Source organism: Misgurnus anguillicaudatus, chromosome 11 (assembly GCF_027580225.2).
Source record: "Misgurnus anguillicaudatus chromosome 11, ASM2758022v2, whole genome shotgun sequence".
Classification (NCBI taxonomy): domain Eukaryota; kingdom Metazoa; phylum Chordata; class Actinopteri; order Cypriniformes; family Cobitidae; genus Misgurnus; species Misgurnus anguillicaudatus.
Window position 1 is genome coordinate 3,956,198 of NC_073347.2, and position 13,623 is coordinate 3,969,820.

Sequence of the window (13,623 nt, forward strand, 5' to 3'; positions counted from 1 at the left end):
ATTTCTGTTATCACTGTTGGCTATTATTTTTGTTGTAAAGTTAAGAGCTGATTAAAAGTATATTACTTTACGAAATACATGTAATATATATTTATGATAATATAATTGCAATTGGCCTTAAATTAATCTAAAGCCACAGAAATGATTGAAGTGCTTGAAACACCTGCTGGGGAAAACATAAAAGCAACAAGATCTCACTCCAAACATTTTGCACTTTTTACACAATAATTGTAAGATTTCAAAGTTTTTAGGAAAATTAATTATTTAACTTAAAGCCATTAAGTCAAGGTGTATTCTGTTTGCTTTTTTAGGGCAAATAGATCATTATTAAGACTTTTACCCCTCTTTAATTAGGCAAGGCAAGTTTATTTGTATAGCACATTTCATACACAGAGGTCATTTTACAAGTCATTTCAACATATTATTTTAAATTTGAAAAACATTTGAACTTGTTTTTGTAAGTTATAGCAACCCACCGCTATTCCAATTCAATATAGTAAGTTGAAATGAGGTTAAAGGGATACTTCACCGATTTAGCATTCAGCTTTGTATCTGTAGAAACCCGGCAGTATTACTGAATGACCATGTTTCCCTCCATCATTTCCCCCTGAGAGGAGAGATATCTGCATTTTGGTTCTGCAAAAAAGTCCTCCGATGATGCAAAAATCGTCATATTACATCATCGGAGGACTTTTTTGCAGAACCAAAATGCAGATATCTCTCCTCTCAGGGGGAAATGAGGGAGGGAAACATGTTCATTCAGTAATACTGCCGGGTTTCTACAGATACAAAGCTGAATGCTAAATCGGTGAAGTATCCCTTTAAGGTAAAGCTAATTTGATCAAACTTACTGCACATGACTCGCGGGAAAGAGTTCACACACTCTCAGAAATAAAGTTACAAGAACCTGTAAGACAATTTCCTAAATAAAGATAGCCCCTTCCCAAAGGACACAGCATGAGTTCGCCATGTGAACACTGGAAAGCAACTCTCTACGGTTCACGAGAGCACATTTGGTTTTCAAAGATCACACCTTTTGGTTTTCAAAGTCTGATCTGGTGACTGTGGAGGCCATTTGAGTACATTGAACTCATTGTCATGTTCAAGAAACCAATCTGAGATGATTTGCGCTTTATGACATGGCGCGTTATCCTGCTGGAAGTAGCCATCAGAGGATGAGTACACTGTGGTCATAAAGGATGAGCATGGTCAGAAACAATACATGATGCTCATTGGTAATGGGCCCAACGTGTGCCAACAAAACATCCCCACATCATTACACCACCACCACAAGCCTGAATCGTTGATACAAGGCAGGATGGATCCATGCTTTCATGTTGTTGACGCCAAATTCTGACTCTACCATCTGAATGTCGCAGCAGAAATCAAGACTCATCAGACCAGGCAACGTTTTTCCAATCTTCTTTTGTCCAAGTTTTGTGAGCCTGTGTGAATTATAGCCTTAGTTTCCTGTTCTTTGCTGTCAGGAATGACACCCAGTGTGGTCTTCTGCTGCTGTAGCCCATCCGCCTCAAGGTTCGACGTGTTGTGCGTTCAGAGATGCTCTTCTGTGTATCTCGGTTGTGACGAGTGGTTATTTAAATTACTGTTGCCTTTCTATCAGCTCAAGGCAGTCTGCCCAGACAGCAGACGACTCTGGGCCGGATCCGCTCCGGATCTGTGCCGAAGTCAACAGCTCTGGCGCTGATCCGGTGCGGATCCGGCCCAGAGTCGTCTGCTGTCTCGGTGGCCATTCTCCTCTGACCTCTGGCATCAACAAGGCATTTGTGCCCACAGAACTGCCACTCACTGGATATTTTCTCTTTTTCTGACCATTCTCTGTAAACCCTTGAGATGATTGTGCGAGAAAAATCCCAGTAGATCAGCAGTTTCTGAAATACTCAGACCAGCCCGTCTGGCACCAACAACCATGCCACATTCAAAGTCACTTAAATCACCTTTCTTCCCCATTTTGACGCTCGGTTTGAACTGCAGCAGATCGTCTTGACCATGTCTACATGCCTAAATGCATTGATTTGCTGCCATGTGATTGGCAAATTAGAAATTTGCGTTAAGGAGTAGTTGCACAGGTGTACCTAATAAAGTGGCCAGTGAGTATATATATATATATATATATATATATATATATATATATATTCAATTCTAGCTCACAGATGCTCAAACAAAAGAACATTTGTTATATTACAATGAACTGTACCAATAAGAAATGATAAATGTATTTATATACTGTACATATACAGAATTACAGTTTTAAAAATATCTTTTTTGACAAGAATTCACATGTCTTAAGTGAATGTTTGATCTAATATATCTAATATAATTTATATTAGATCCTTGCATTACAGATCTTAAAGCTGTCTGTCTCGATGTCAACCAAACAATAACAGAAAGAAAAAAGTTGAACATACATTGATATTTATGTGTGCTAAATTTAGTTTTACCAGTGATTTTAAGGTTTGGATAGAGTAATTTTGTTTTCAAACCTTAAATTCTTAACTCAAAAATTTACTTTGGTGACTCTATCAAGTTCATTTTGCCAGCATGGGTCACAAAAGATTACAAGATTACAGTGTATTTTATACTGTATACTGTACATATAAAAGACCGCCTTTTATTAAATATTCATGATTTAAATGCATTATAGTTATCACTGAAGTGCAATGAATTATTTTTCACAGAATACTTGCAGCTCAATGCAGGCATAGGCGGAGCTTGCGGTGGAGCAGGCCCCCATTGGCTAAAAGGATTTTTATAAAATAAATTATATTCCACAACAAATATACATAATAATTTTGGTTCTTATACATTTTAAAGCGTTAATTTTAAGATGCTTGTAAAACAGTCATTATTCTGGTAATAATATGTGTATTTATCAAAAGTGGCCCTCTGCAAATCGCTTTTATCCAGCCGCCCAATCACAATGGAGGAGAGGCGGGACAAACAGTACATCGACCAATCGGAACACCCTTCCTCTACTACTGAAAACATAAAAGTTAATATATCTTATTGATAACAACATATAACAGCCCGTGCTACCACAATATGGGTACGCATTGATTAACGAAATTATCTGCAAAATCTGATACTTATAAAACAGTACTTCCGCGGAGGTTTGAATAATAGCAACCAACGCACATAAGCGCCTCCAAAGCGCCATCAAGTGGTCATTTTTCAAAACTGCGCTTTAAAATTAGGCATTGAATTTTGTTGTGTTTTAGAAGTGAAGAAAATGTCCTAAAATGAACTAACCCTGTGATTTTTTTTTGCAATGCATATTTGGGTACGATAACTTAACTTTATTGTTTATAAACTGTAATTCATTATGATTAAGGATGATGCAATATTTGAAAACACTGTTTTATAATAAGAACAGGAGTTTCTAAATACAGTCATTTCACTGATTAGAGTATTCATGATATAAATAAAAACATACAAATAATTGTCCTCATTCTTTACTTTTAACTAAAACGTTTTTTTTTTAATCAGATACACTGCCTTTAAAGGAAAACCAGAAACTTGTTATCAGCCACAAGGAAAGTAATGAATCAGCGAAACGTTCATATAATCTGATGAAACTTAGGGAGCTGTGGGGTATTTTTAACACATGCTGTTTTTTAAGCTGTTCTATGTTCACAGTAAACTTGTCAATGTTTCATAAAGTAAGCAAACAGCAACAAAAATGTAATAAAACATTATTCTGCCAAGCAAGTTCTTCAGAAGCGGATTGGTTGATAACACGTCACAGGTGTATCAGGAGTCAAAGGTCAAGTGTCACATTTGGCAAAGACAGGAATAAATAACAAATATATTTTCTCTTTTATTTGGATCGACCGATCGGCAAGTGACACTCAAGGTCAAGGACAATAAAACAACTTTTGAAATTTGCCTTCAGTTTGCATAACGATTGTTTGAAAGAACAGTGAGGTATGAATGATCTACTGCTTCCGGTGGGATTTCTCAGCATCTCATGAGGTGAACTAATTAGGTCAAAATGATAATAGATAATAAATAACTTTTCAAGTGCAGGTGTTCCCAAGAAATGTATTCCTTGTGCAAAAATGTTTAGTTTAACAACACCTCAGTAAATTAGTTTGTAGCCTATGAGTGGGAGGGGGGTTGGACACTTTCTTCCCTTTAAACCCTTTAGAGACATCTGCAGCAGGCACTTATTTGGACAAGACACGCACTGTCTTGAAACAAAACATCTAATTCTGGCTATATTTCTGAGATGGTCATAAGCTGATTTGCTTATTACTTTCACATGACTACTGAAATCAACCTGATCTCACAGAAATGCGTGAAATGAACACGACCTCTTAACCGCGAATTACGTGGTGGTGGCACGGAATGTGTTGAAATTATGTCTCGGCACCACGGAAACAAGACCCATACAAAGAGGCTATTTTGTCGTGGGGACACACGGATTCCCTGATTTAATGACGTCACACAGTGGGCGGCGGTAAACGTTGTTTTCAACTTTACTAAACGTCCTCTTTTTATAATTTATTATAGTGGATTTATAGCCTAATATAGCCAATTTATTGCAGTGCTATTATGTTTGTCCTAAACATAATACATTCAAAAAATAAAATAAAAATGTTTTTTTTTCAAAAAAATTCAAAAAAAAAAAAAAACCCTTCTGGGTGTGCATCAGAAAATCTGTGTATGTCACAGGCAGGCAAGAGAAACGCTGGGGAATTCAGGTGCTGTAAATCCGGTGGACAGGACTCATCTTGTTATCAAGATAATTTATAAAGATCTTTAAACGAAGGGTCGGAATATCAGATAGTTGACAATGTAAGCAAGTTAATATTTTTAATAAAAAAGTAAAAACGAAATAAGACGAATAGCATACATTATTGTTGTTGCGGTGTGTCACGTGACAACCATGACCCGTCGCCATGGACACAAGGGGTCGGATATTTAAAGTTAAATATTTTTAACTTACGCGTGAAATGGTTGATTTTAAAAATATATATATTCTAAGTAAACAACAACAGCCCACGTTTAGTAAACATTTTTTTATTGAAACTATAAATAAATATTCTGCATCCATTTTAGGTGTGCCACTGTGGGTGGCTCCCGCACACCCCCGTGGCTACGCCCCGGCCGTGACCCAAATCTCGTTCGCACATCATCGGGATATTTATCATCAATTTACAAACGTCGCCAGTCGCCGCATCTTTGTGAGTATACCATTAAACTTCTGTTTGTTCGATATTAAATTCATGATATGTTTTTTATTAATCCAGATCGGCTTCTAAATGTTGTCTGAATTGTATTGGTCATCTATATTACATTCTTTTTGTTCAAAATAAGTTAAACACAACACATTATCAAGTAGTGGGTGATAGCGCGTGATTAAAAGTCACGTTATGTTAGTCACCATTAACATTACGTGACAGATCCTCGATCATTTTATTACATTCATATTTTTGGAATTAACTACCAATGTACTTCTACTGTGGTATTTTGTGTTTATAGTAGGCCTACACAAATCGTACCATGTTTCTACAGTTAGTCTACTTCTACTGTGGTGTTTTGTAGTAAAGTAACAGTAAACTTTATGCTTTTACCACAGTAGTTCAGCCTTTTTATGCATAGTAAAAACAGTAACAACAACACCATGCTTTTAATACATTTGATGTACAATTCAGAAATCTTTAGACATTCAGATCCTTCTTTTTTGGTCAGTTTTATTCTATTGCCGTTTTATTTATTTATTTATCTTATTATATAGTCTTATGATAGTGGATCTTGGGGTTTGTTGTAAATAGTTATTTTTACTTTTAAGAGCCATCACTTGCCAAAGCTCTCCTACTCACTCACTCACTCACTCACTCACTCACTCACTCACCCACTCACTAACTCTCCAACTCACTCACTCACTCACTCACTCACTCACTCACTCACTCACTCACTCACTCACTCACTCACTCACTCTCCTATACGGCTGTGCAGGAAGGTCGTCTGCAGTTCTCATGCGTGTTTCATCAGTGGAGCCGGTTCCGTGATTAGAAGTAATTCACCATCAGCTGCTTTCAGATGGAGCGGCATTTACTACACAGACCCATAGTTCACAGAGAAGCTAGGCAAAATTGCATACATTATCAGAGTCGATTTTCCTCGATTTGAACCCGATTTTGCCTAGCTTCTCTGTGAACAACGAGTCTGTGTAGTAAATGCCGCTCCATCTGAAAGCAGCTGATGGTGATTTACTTCTAATCACGGAACCGGCTTTACTGATGAAACACGCATGAGAATCGCAGACGATTTTTTTGCACAGCCCTACTCTCCTACGCGCGCACACACACTCATACACACACTCACACACACGCACGCACGCACGCACGCACACACACACACACACACACACACACACGCACTCATACGCACGCACGCACGCAACACGCACGCACACGCACACACACACGCACACACACGCACACACACGCACACACACACACACACACACACACACTCTCTCTGTTTGTCCCTCTTTCAATTTGTTTTGCCTATTTCTATTTGCATTCTTCATTCTTTCAATATGGCATCTTCAGGTTTTGACCAGTTATGTCAGGAAGCTGCAACTATTTCAAAGCATCTTGAAATGAAAGCTGACAATGCTGAACTTGAAGCAGCTACCAGGGAGGCTGAAGAAATTCTACAAATGTTCAATCCTCCACTGGTAAAGTTAATAACATTTCAGTTTTCTTCTTCATTTGGTTAATTTTTTATTTACACTTAAAGATACAATTTGTAAAATGCGCCAAAAGATGGCGCCAGATCAAACAAAAACACTGATGTTGTTTACTGACGCTCTGGAGCAGCGTGGAATTATGGGATTTGTAGTCTTTAACTTTAGCCATATCAGACGAGAACGAGAAATCACGTTGATGGATAAGGTAATCAAGTCTTATAAATGTTGCGTTTGATGACATAGTTTATTTCATTATGTAAGTTTATATGTGATGTTCAAAACGAAATTGTTAGTCATATTGATATTACAGTATTAGTCCAAATTCGATGGTAAACACAGCTCAGAATTAAGTTTTCAACTTACAATCTACAATGATTTTTCACATAATGTATTGACAGTACAAATCTTATTGTGAAGTGTCTTAAAATGACCATTTATATTGCTGTACAATACCTTTTGATGTGCATATCCTCCGCGGGAAGACGCGCTGATTACAATCTACACACTAATGTTGTGATCAATATAATAGCATACGTTTTTTGAAGGGTTACGAATCAAAACAACTCACCCATCGCGTAAAACACAAGCAGGATCAGAATCTCGGTCTAGTTAAATGTTGTCGTGAAGCTCTTCTCCATCCAGATAATGCAACAACAAACTGATCCTCCCTCGTTTTGTTCCAAACTCTTCTTGGGTCGTTTGGTTGGCCCGTACGCTTACAGGAGCTGACACAACCAGCGGCAGACGGTACAGAGATATCCATAAGTCCATAAGCAAGCGCGTAGTTCCGCATTTGTCCACGACACTGGCTGCGTCCGAAACCTCAAGACTGTGAGGACTGTGAGGACTTGTGGCCTCGCTGCCTCATGAGGACATGACTTCGGACTCAGAGAAAGGCTTTCCGACGCACTTCAAAGGCAGCGTGTTTGAAATATAAACAGAGAGCGCCTTTGTGATAACTAATCACATATTTGAAAACTACAATACTAATTTCTCGCTAGAAATGAAATTAAAATGCTTAAAAAGTGAAAATATACGTTTATTTTCACTAAATTTGTGCTCCAGCCGCTTCCTTGGCTGCCATTTTATTTTTTCGAGCTCGACCACTGTTCTTATGTGGGTTACGTCAGTAAAGGCGGTGACAAAGGGTCACATGGATATTAACGTCATTGACAGGAGACTGCACTGCCCCGTGTCAATGTTTTTAATGGAAATTTTCTCACGATTTACAAGTAGTTGAAAACATTACAGATATTGATAGTAATTAGCTGGACAAAATATATAACACTGGCCTAGTGGTTTTTAACTATATTACTGCAAATATCTTACAAATTGCACCTTTAAGTTGCTTTAATAAATGTATATTTTTATCTGTTCATAGATTTCCAAGTCCTTAATTTCAATCACTTTTAGCATTTTATTTTAACATGTTTATTTCCAATTTTTTTTTCATCTGAAAAAGAAGACCAAACGAGCGATTTCCTGGACTCAACAGACACATTGAACTTTGCACTGCATTTCAAAGGTAATATTGGTTATATAAAATATTTGTATATCCACAGAAATGGACTCAGGTCCGTAATAGTGCCAATATACGTAATATAGTTTTATAAAATAATATAGTTTTATAAAATTGATTGTTGTCTGTTGTTACATCTGTAGCCAGCTCCTCAGCCGCAACACCGAGAACCAGAGTTGAGGTCAATGTACTGCTGAGAAAAGTGCAAGATCTGTTTAACCAAAAATATAGTAAGCATATGTTCAAACACTTTTTAAGTCTTGATAACCTAATATACCTTCATGTTTTCATGGCATTATTATTAAATCAATAACTTATTTGTGTCCATCAACCATACGATTATGACACATTACCGACTGTTTACAGCCGATACACTGGCTATTAACAGGATGGGAGAGTTACAATTGTCCAACTGTGTTACAATGTGTAACATGTACATGCATGTGTTTGCCCGTGTCTTTCAGAGGATGCCGGAGGTACTGGAAGGCTCCCCTGGTAAATCAAGGCATGACAGTTAAAGTTGCAGGACTGCCCAACAGCCTCAAAAAGCCATCCTATTATGGAAGGAACCAGTTGGAGGCCATTTTGCAAGCTGCTGAGGAGATTTCATTTGAAATCAGTAAGTGAGATTAACAGTAGTTTTGTGTCTCCAGCTGAGTTTCGGCAGATCATTTGGCTCTATGCAAAGTGGGAAAAATAAGTTAACTAAACAATAATACAGGCCTACATGTGAGTCCCCACAGGGTTTAGATTAATCCAGCACTAGGCCTATTGCTAGGTTATATTAGGGCATTCAAGTAGTTTTTACAAACAAACCTTACAAAAAACATTACTGGTGTGCATCTTGAGACAATGTTAAGATATATCAGTGCAAGATGTGTTTAAATTAAGACAGATCAAGCATGCATTTTAGTCTGGGACTAGGATAAGACCTGACTAGGAAACTGCCCCTATATCTCTAAAGCAGAACATAAGCTCAGTCTAAAATAAAATCATGTATTTTTAGGGCTGTCACACATTCAAATTAATCATGCACATTAAAAATACACCATAACAACATTTAAAATCATTGTGTTAGACTTAGCTTAAGAAAAGAAAAATAAGGCTTGATAAACATTCACCAAGTGTATTTTTTTTGCAAATAGCGTACAAGGGGTGCAGTGTTTAAGAATGAAAAAGTAAAGATTTTAGGATATTATTTAATAATTATGAAAAGACCATCATGTAATATTAGACACCAAAAACCAAAGTGGAGAAGATGATCATTTATTAATTTTTGCGTCTGATATGAACGTAATACATTAAAACCAAGAAAGTAAATATAAAAATGAACACTTTTCAGAAGTTTAAACTGTGATTCTGTTAAGCACAAGCAAACATGCTGAAAAAGAAACTACAGTGGATTATATCAAAAACCATCAGGACATCAACATGGCCATAATTTAGTGAATCCTCACCTCCAGATGAAGTAATAAACTGGACTGATGATTTAAATGTTGACATAGTCATATGTGCGTGGTTAACTCTCCGGATTTTGTTATGTTTCGTAGCTCTGCTTCACTCGTTTATTTCTCCACAGAAACTGTTTGGTTACAGTGTCGCGTGAGCTGCAGACTGCGAGCAGATTGGATTTCATTTGGCGCTACGCAGACCGTTTGGTGACGTCAACGTACAGCGAGAGCGATTAGAAAGCAGACTTCTCTGTGTGATTTGTCGAATCGCTCTCGCGGTACTCTGATGTCATTCTTTTGGCTGTTGTTGAACCACATGAATACACCCGTCTGCTTTACAGTCACTTTTGCGCCGTGATAATTTGATTTCATATGATGATCGTGTAACCCCTTTAAATTGAACACTACTTTCATGTGTAATTTAATTTGTGAAACATTTTTGATTTGTACATTTTGAAAGAGACTCATGTAATTGGTGCAGTACCATTCCAGCCCACTAGAGGGCAGTTGACTTAAGTGTATTGAGTGAACTGGCTGCTTTTAGTTCAGATGAAGAAGCCAGCTGGACATGCATCCATGAGGTCGGAGTGATGTTCCAGAAAAATCACTTAATCTTGATATTTCCTATGTTAAAATGTGTTAATTCTCTACTTAATGATGTTATAAATCATTCAGGTTGGAAATGCATCCCAGATCTGGTGAAAGATTTGATTTTTTCGGTTGATTTACCGTGTTTCTTTATGAGAACTCTGGTGAGTTTGTTGTTTATTAACTATTTTAGTTAATCTAATATCAATCCTTCTCTATATGTGTTTTAAAACCCAATTAGAGTTACCTATGAAGTTTGAGAAGCATATTTATGTATATTAAGAGAGTTAAATTTGTGAACGAATCTAATAAGTCTGTGTTGGTTAAATGATTTCATCATTTATGAGTATATACACGGAAATGAGAGAAAGAAAGTTGTTATATAACAATATTGTCACATATTTGTATACTTTTAGCTGTTTAAGTGTTCACATTGTCATACATTGCGTTTATATTTGTACTGGTGAACATTTCATGTTGCTTAAGGTAAATATGTGTGTTTAAATGTTAAAATGAAGAGATCTGCTTAATGTTATCTGCATTATTTTGTGCAGATTGGGTTTTATGAGTGGATTTTGATTCTGCATCGTGACCTACTTTTGATTGGCGAGCCAGAGCCCTTTTTGATCTACACACGTGGAGTGAACCCACGCCCCCTTGTGGATTTACGGGATATAACAGCTAAGCTGTGATCTCACACACTTTGTACACACTACCCGGGTAGAAAAATTTACAAAAAGGCCTTTACACACATTCACATTGAGAACTGTTTCAACACACATGGATATCTGAGGACAGTATATATACACAGGATACAAGAGACTTTGGGACATTTTATTTTATTTTTATTTCCTCTTTATTCTATCTTGAGCTCAATATCAAGCACTTTCTCCCACCCTTAATCGTGGTATTAAGAGTATCTGTTTAAATTGTGGGAATAGTTATTTCCAAAGTTTTTTTCTGAATTTTCAATTAAAATGCCGGCTGTTAAATTTCATTTATAACTTGGCTCAGTGTCATTCTATCCTCCTAGAGACGAACCTAATTTATCCTTTGAACTCTAAGTACAAATTCAATTATTATTCTTTGTACAGTATTACGGTGTTACATCGAGCCTTTTCGTGGCGAGCCAGCCAGGAGGATAAATACAGCCTGAGCACACATTTTTATTTTTTCCAAGTGACATTTTATTTCCTGTAAAATTCTTTTTGAAAGAGAAAGGCTTTTGATAGCAAAATGAGTGTCTCAGATGTTGAAAGGCGCTACCATGTCAAAGCAAATTGTTCTGTATGTGTGTTAGGTGTCACTGATACAGATACCGATGATGATATTGCTGAAACTCTCAAAAAGTATGGGGTTGTAGTGAAAATAGTGAGGGTAGCCCCTAGCGCTGTACAGTCAGGGCAGCCAACTGCAATAGTAGAGTTTGATACACATACTCCTGTTTTAAGCCTGGAGCCAGAATTACCTCTAGAGGTTAACAATGTGCGAAACCCCACAGTGACTTGGCATATAGATACTGTCAAAGTGTTAGCTCCACTCACTAAACAGTCACATGCCCAAGCTGAGCACTCTTCTCTGGATTCCAGTGATGTCAGTAGTGGTGACGTTGATTCAGATGTCACTGATCAGAGCGCTTCCATCCTGCAAAGACGCAAAGGAAAATCACAGCTTAAAAGAGGAAAAGTGAAATCCACTGTCCCAAAATCTGACAGCATATCTGATCTAGTAGTAAGGAAAAAGACTTCAAAGCCCACATTGAATGTACTTACCACAGATGAATTAAACCCACCTGAGGTGCAACGCATAGTTGTCGAACATGTCATTAAAAATGACACTTCTGCAGTGCAAACACATTCAAAATGGCTGCGTTCCTTTTCTGGTAGGGTTCCAAAACCCCCCGGTGAGGCTGACTTTGATACATGGTGCCTCCATGTTGACCTTCTACTACAAGATTCTCTGCCTCCAGATGTTCAGCGGAGAAAGATCCTTGAAAGTCTCTTACCCCCAGCCTCAGATGTAGTCAAACAATTGGGTTCCACTGCTCCTCCAAAAGATTATGTAAAGCTCCTTGATTCTGCTTACGGGCTGGTAGAGGATGGCGATGAGATCTTTGCCAGGTTCCTAAATACTCACCAGGATGCCGGTGAAAAAGCTTCCGACTACTTACAGAGATTACAGACCATTCTTAGCACTGCTGTCAGGCGGAGCGGAGTAAAGGAGTCCTCTGCAAATCGGCACCTACTAAAACAGTTCCAACGTGGGTGTTGGGATCACTCTTTGATACTTACTCTTCAGCTTGAGTCTAAGGCAAGAACACCACCTGACTTTGCTGAGTTGTTGTTGCTTTTAAGAACTGAAGAAGACAGAAGAGCTGCAAAGCTTGACAGGATGCAGAGACACATAGGTAGTTCGAAGCATAAAGCTGCCAGTCATGTCCAGTTAGCTACAAATGTCTCTGCTTATGGTGATTCTGGATTATTGCAAGCTTGTCTGTCTGAGACTGAGGCCTTGAGAAGGCAGGTGGCCGATTTAAAATTGCAGTTAGAATCTTCAAAATCTAAAAAGAATGAGAGACATGAACCTGAATTAGTGAAAAGTCCAAAGCAAATGCCAGCTAAAGTTGAGACAAATGTGCAACATGTAACAAGTAAACCGCCAAAGCCGTGGTTCTGCTTTAGATGTGGAGAAGATGGCCATGTAGCCAGACTCTGTGAAGGCTCCATAAACAAAGCCCTTGTAGACAGAAAGTACAAAGAGCTAAAAGCTAAACAGGATGATTGGACAAAGAGAACTGGCATGCCGTTAAACCAGAGCGGGTTTCAGTAATGGGACATACTGGGACCCTTTGCCAAATAAAGTGTCCCAATGAATTGAAAAGAGAAGCTATACAAAATCAAAACCCTTCCAATGGTTTAGCTAATGATAGTGAGCTAACTTCTAGTATCATAGGTCCCAAATGTACAGCTGAAATCATCATTGAAGGAAAGCCTTGTATTTCCCTTCTTGATTCAGGGTCACAGGTTACAACTGTGTCCAAGTCTTTTTATGATACTTACTTATCATCCTGTCCAATCCTTTCTTTAGACAATCTTATTGAGGTTGAGGAAGCTGGCGGGCAGACCGTGCCGTATTTGGGCTACATAGAAGTTGACATGCATTTTCCTGAAGATATCACCGGAAAAGCTGAAACTGTCACCACACTAGCCCTTGTCATTCCTGATTACAAATTCAATCTTGAAATCCCAGTACTTGTCGGCACTAACACTCTTGATATTTTGTTCAGATCTTGTGCCACAACCAGAAATGGCCATACTGTTCTTAAAGGACTACCTCCATACTCC

General features: G+C 37.9%; 1 protein-coding gene across 1 annotated transcript; it reads left to right on the top strand.

Moving 5' to 3' along the window:
• Window positions 1-10,065: 10,065 nt before the first annotated feature.
• Window positions 10,066-13,341, top strand: LOC129420340 (paraneoplastic antigen Ma3 homolog). Its single transcript, XM_073872864.1, has 3 exons — window positions 10,066-10,272; window positions 10,367-10,443; window positions 10,834-13,341. Exon 3 carries the CDS (start codon window positions 11,516-11,518, stop codon window positions 13,106-13,108), a length of 1,593 nt encoding a protein of 530 aa, XP_073728965.1. The 5' UTR covers window positions 10,066-10,272; window positions 10,367-10,443; window positions 10,834-11,515; the 3' UTR covers window positions 13,109-13,341.
• Window positions 13,342-13,623: the final 282 nt, after the last annotated feature.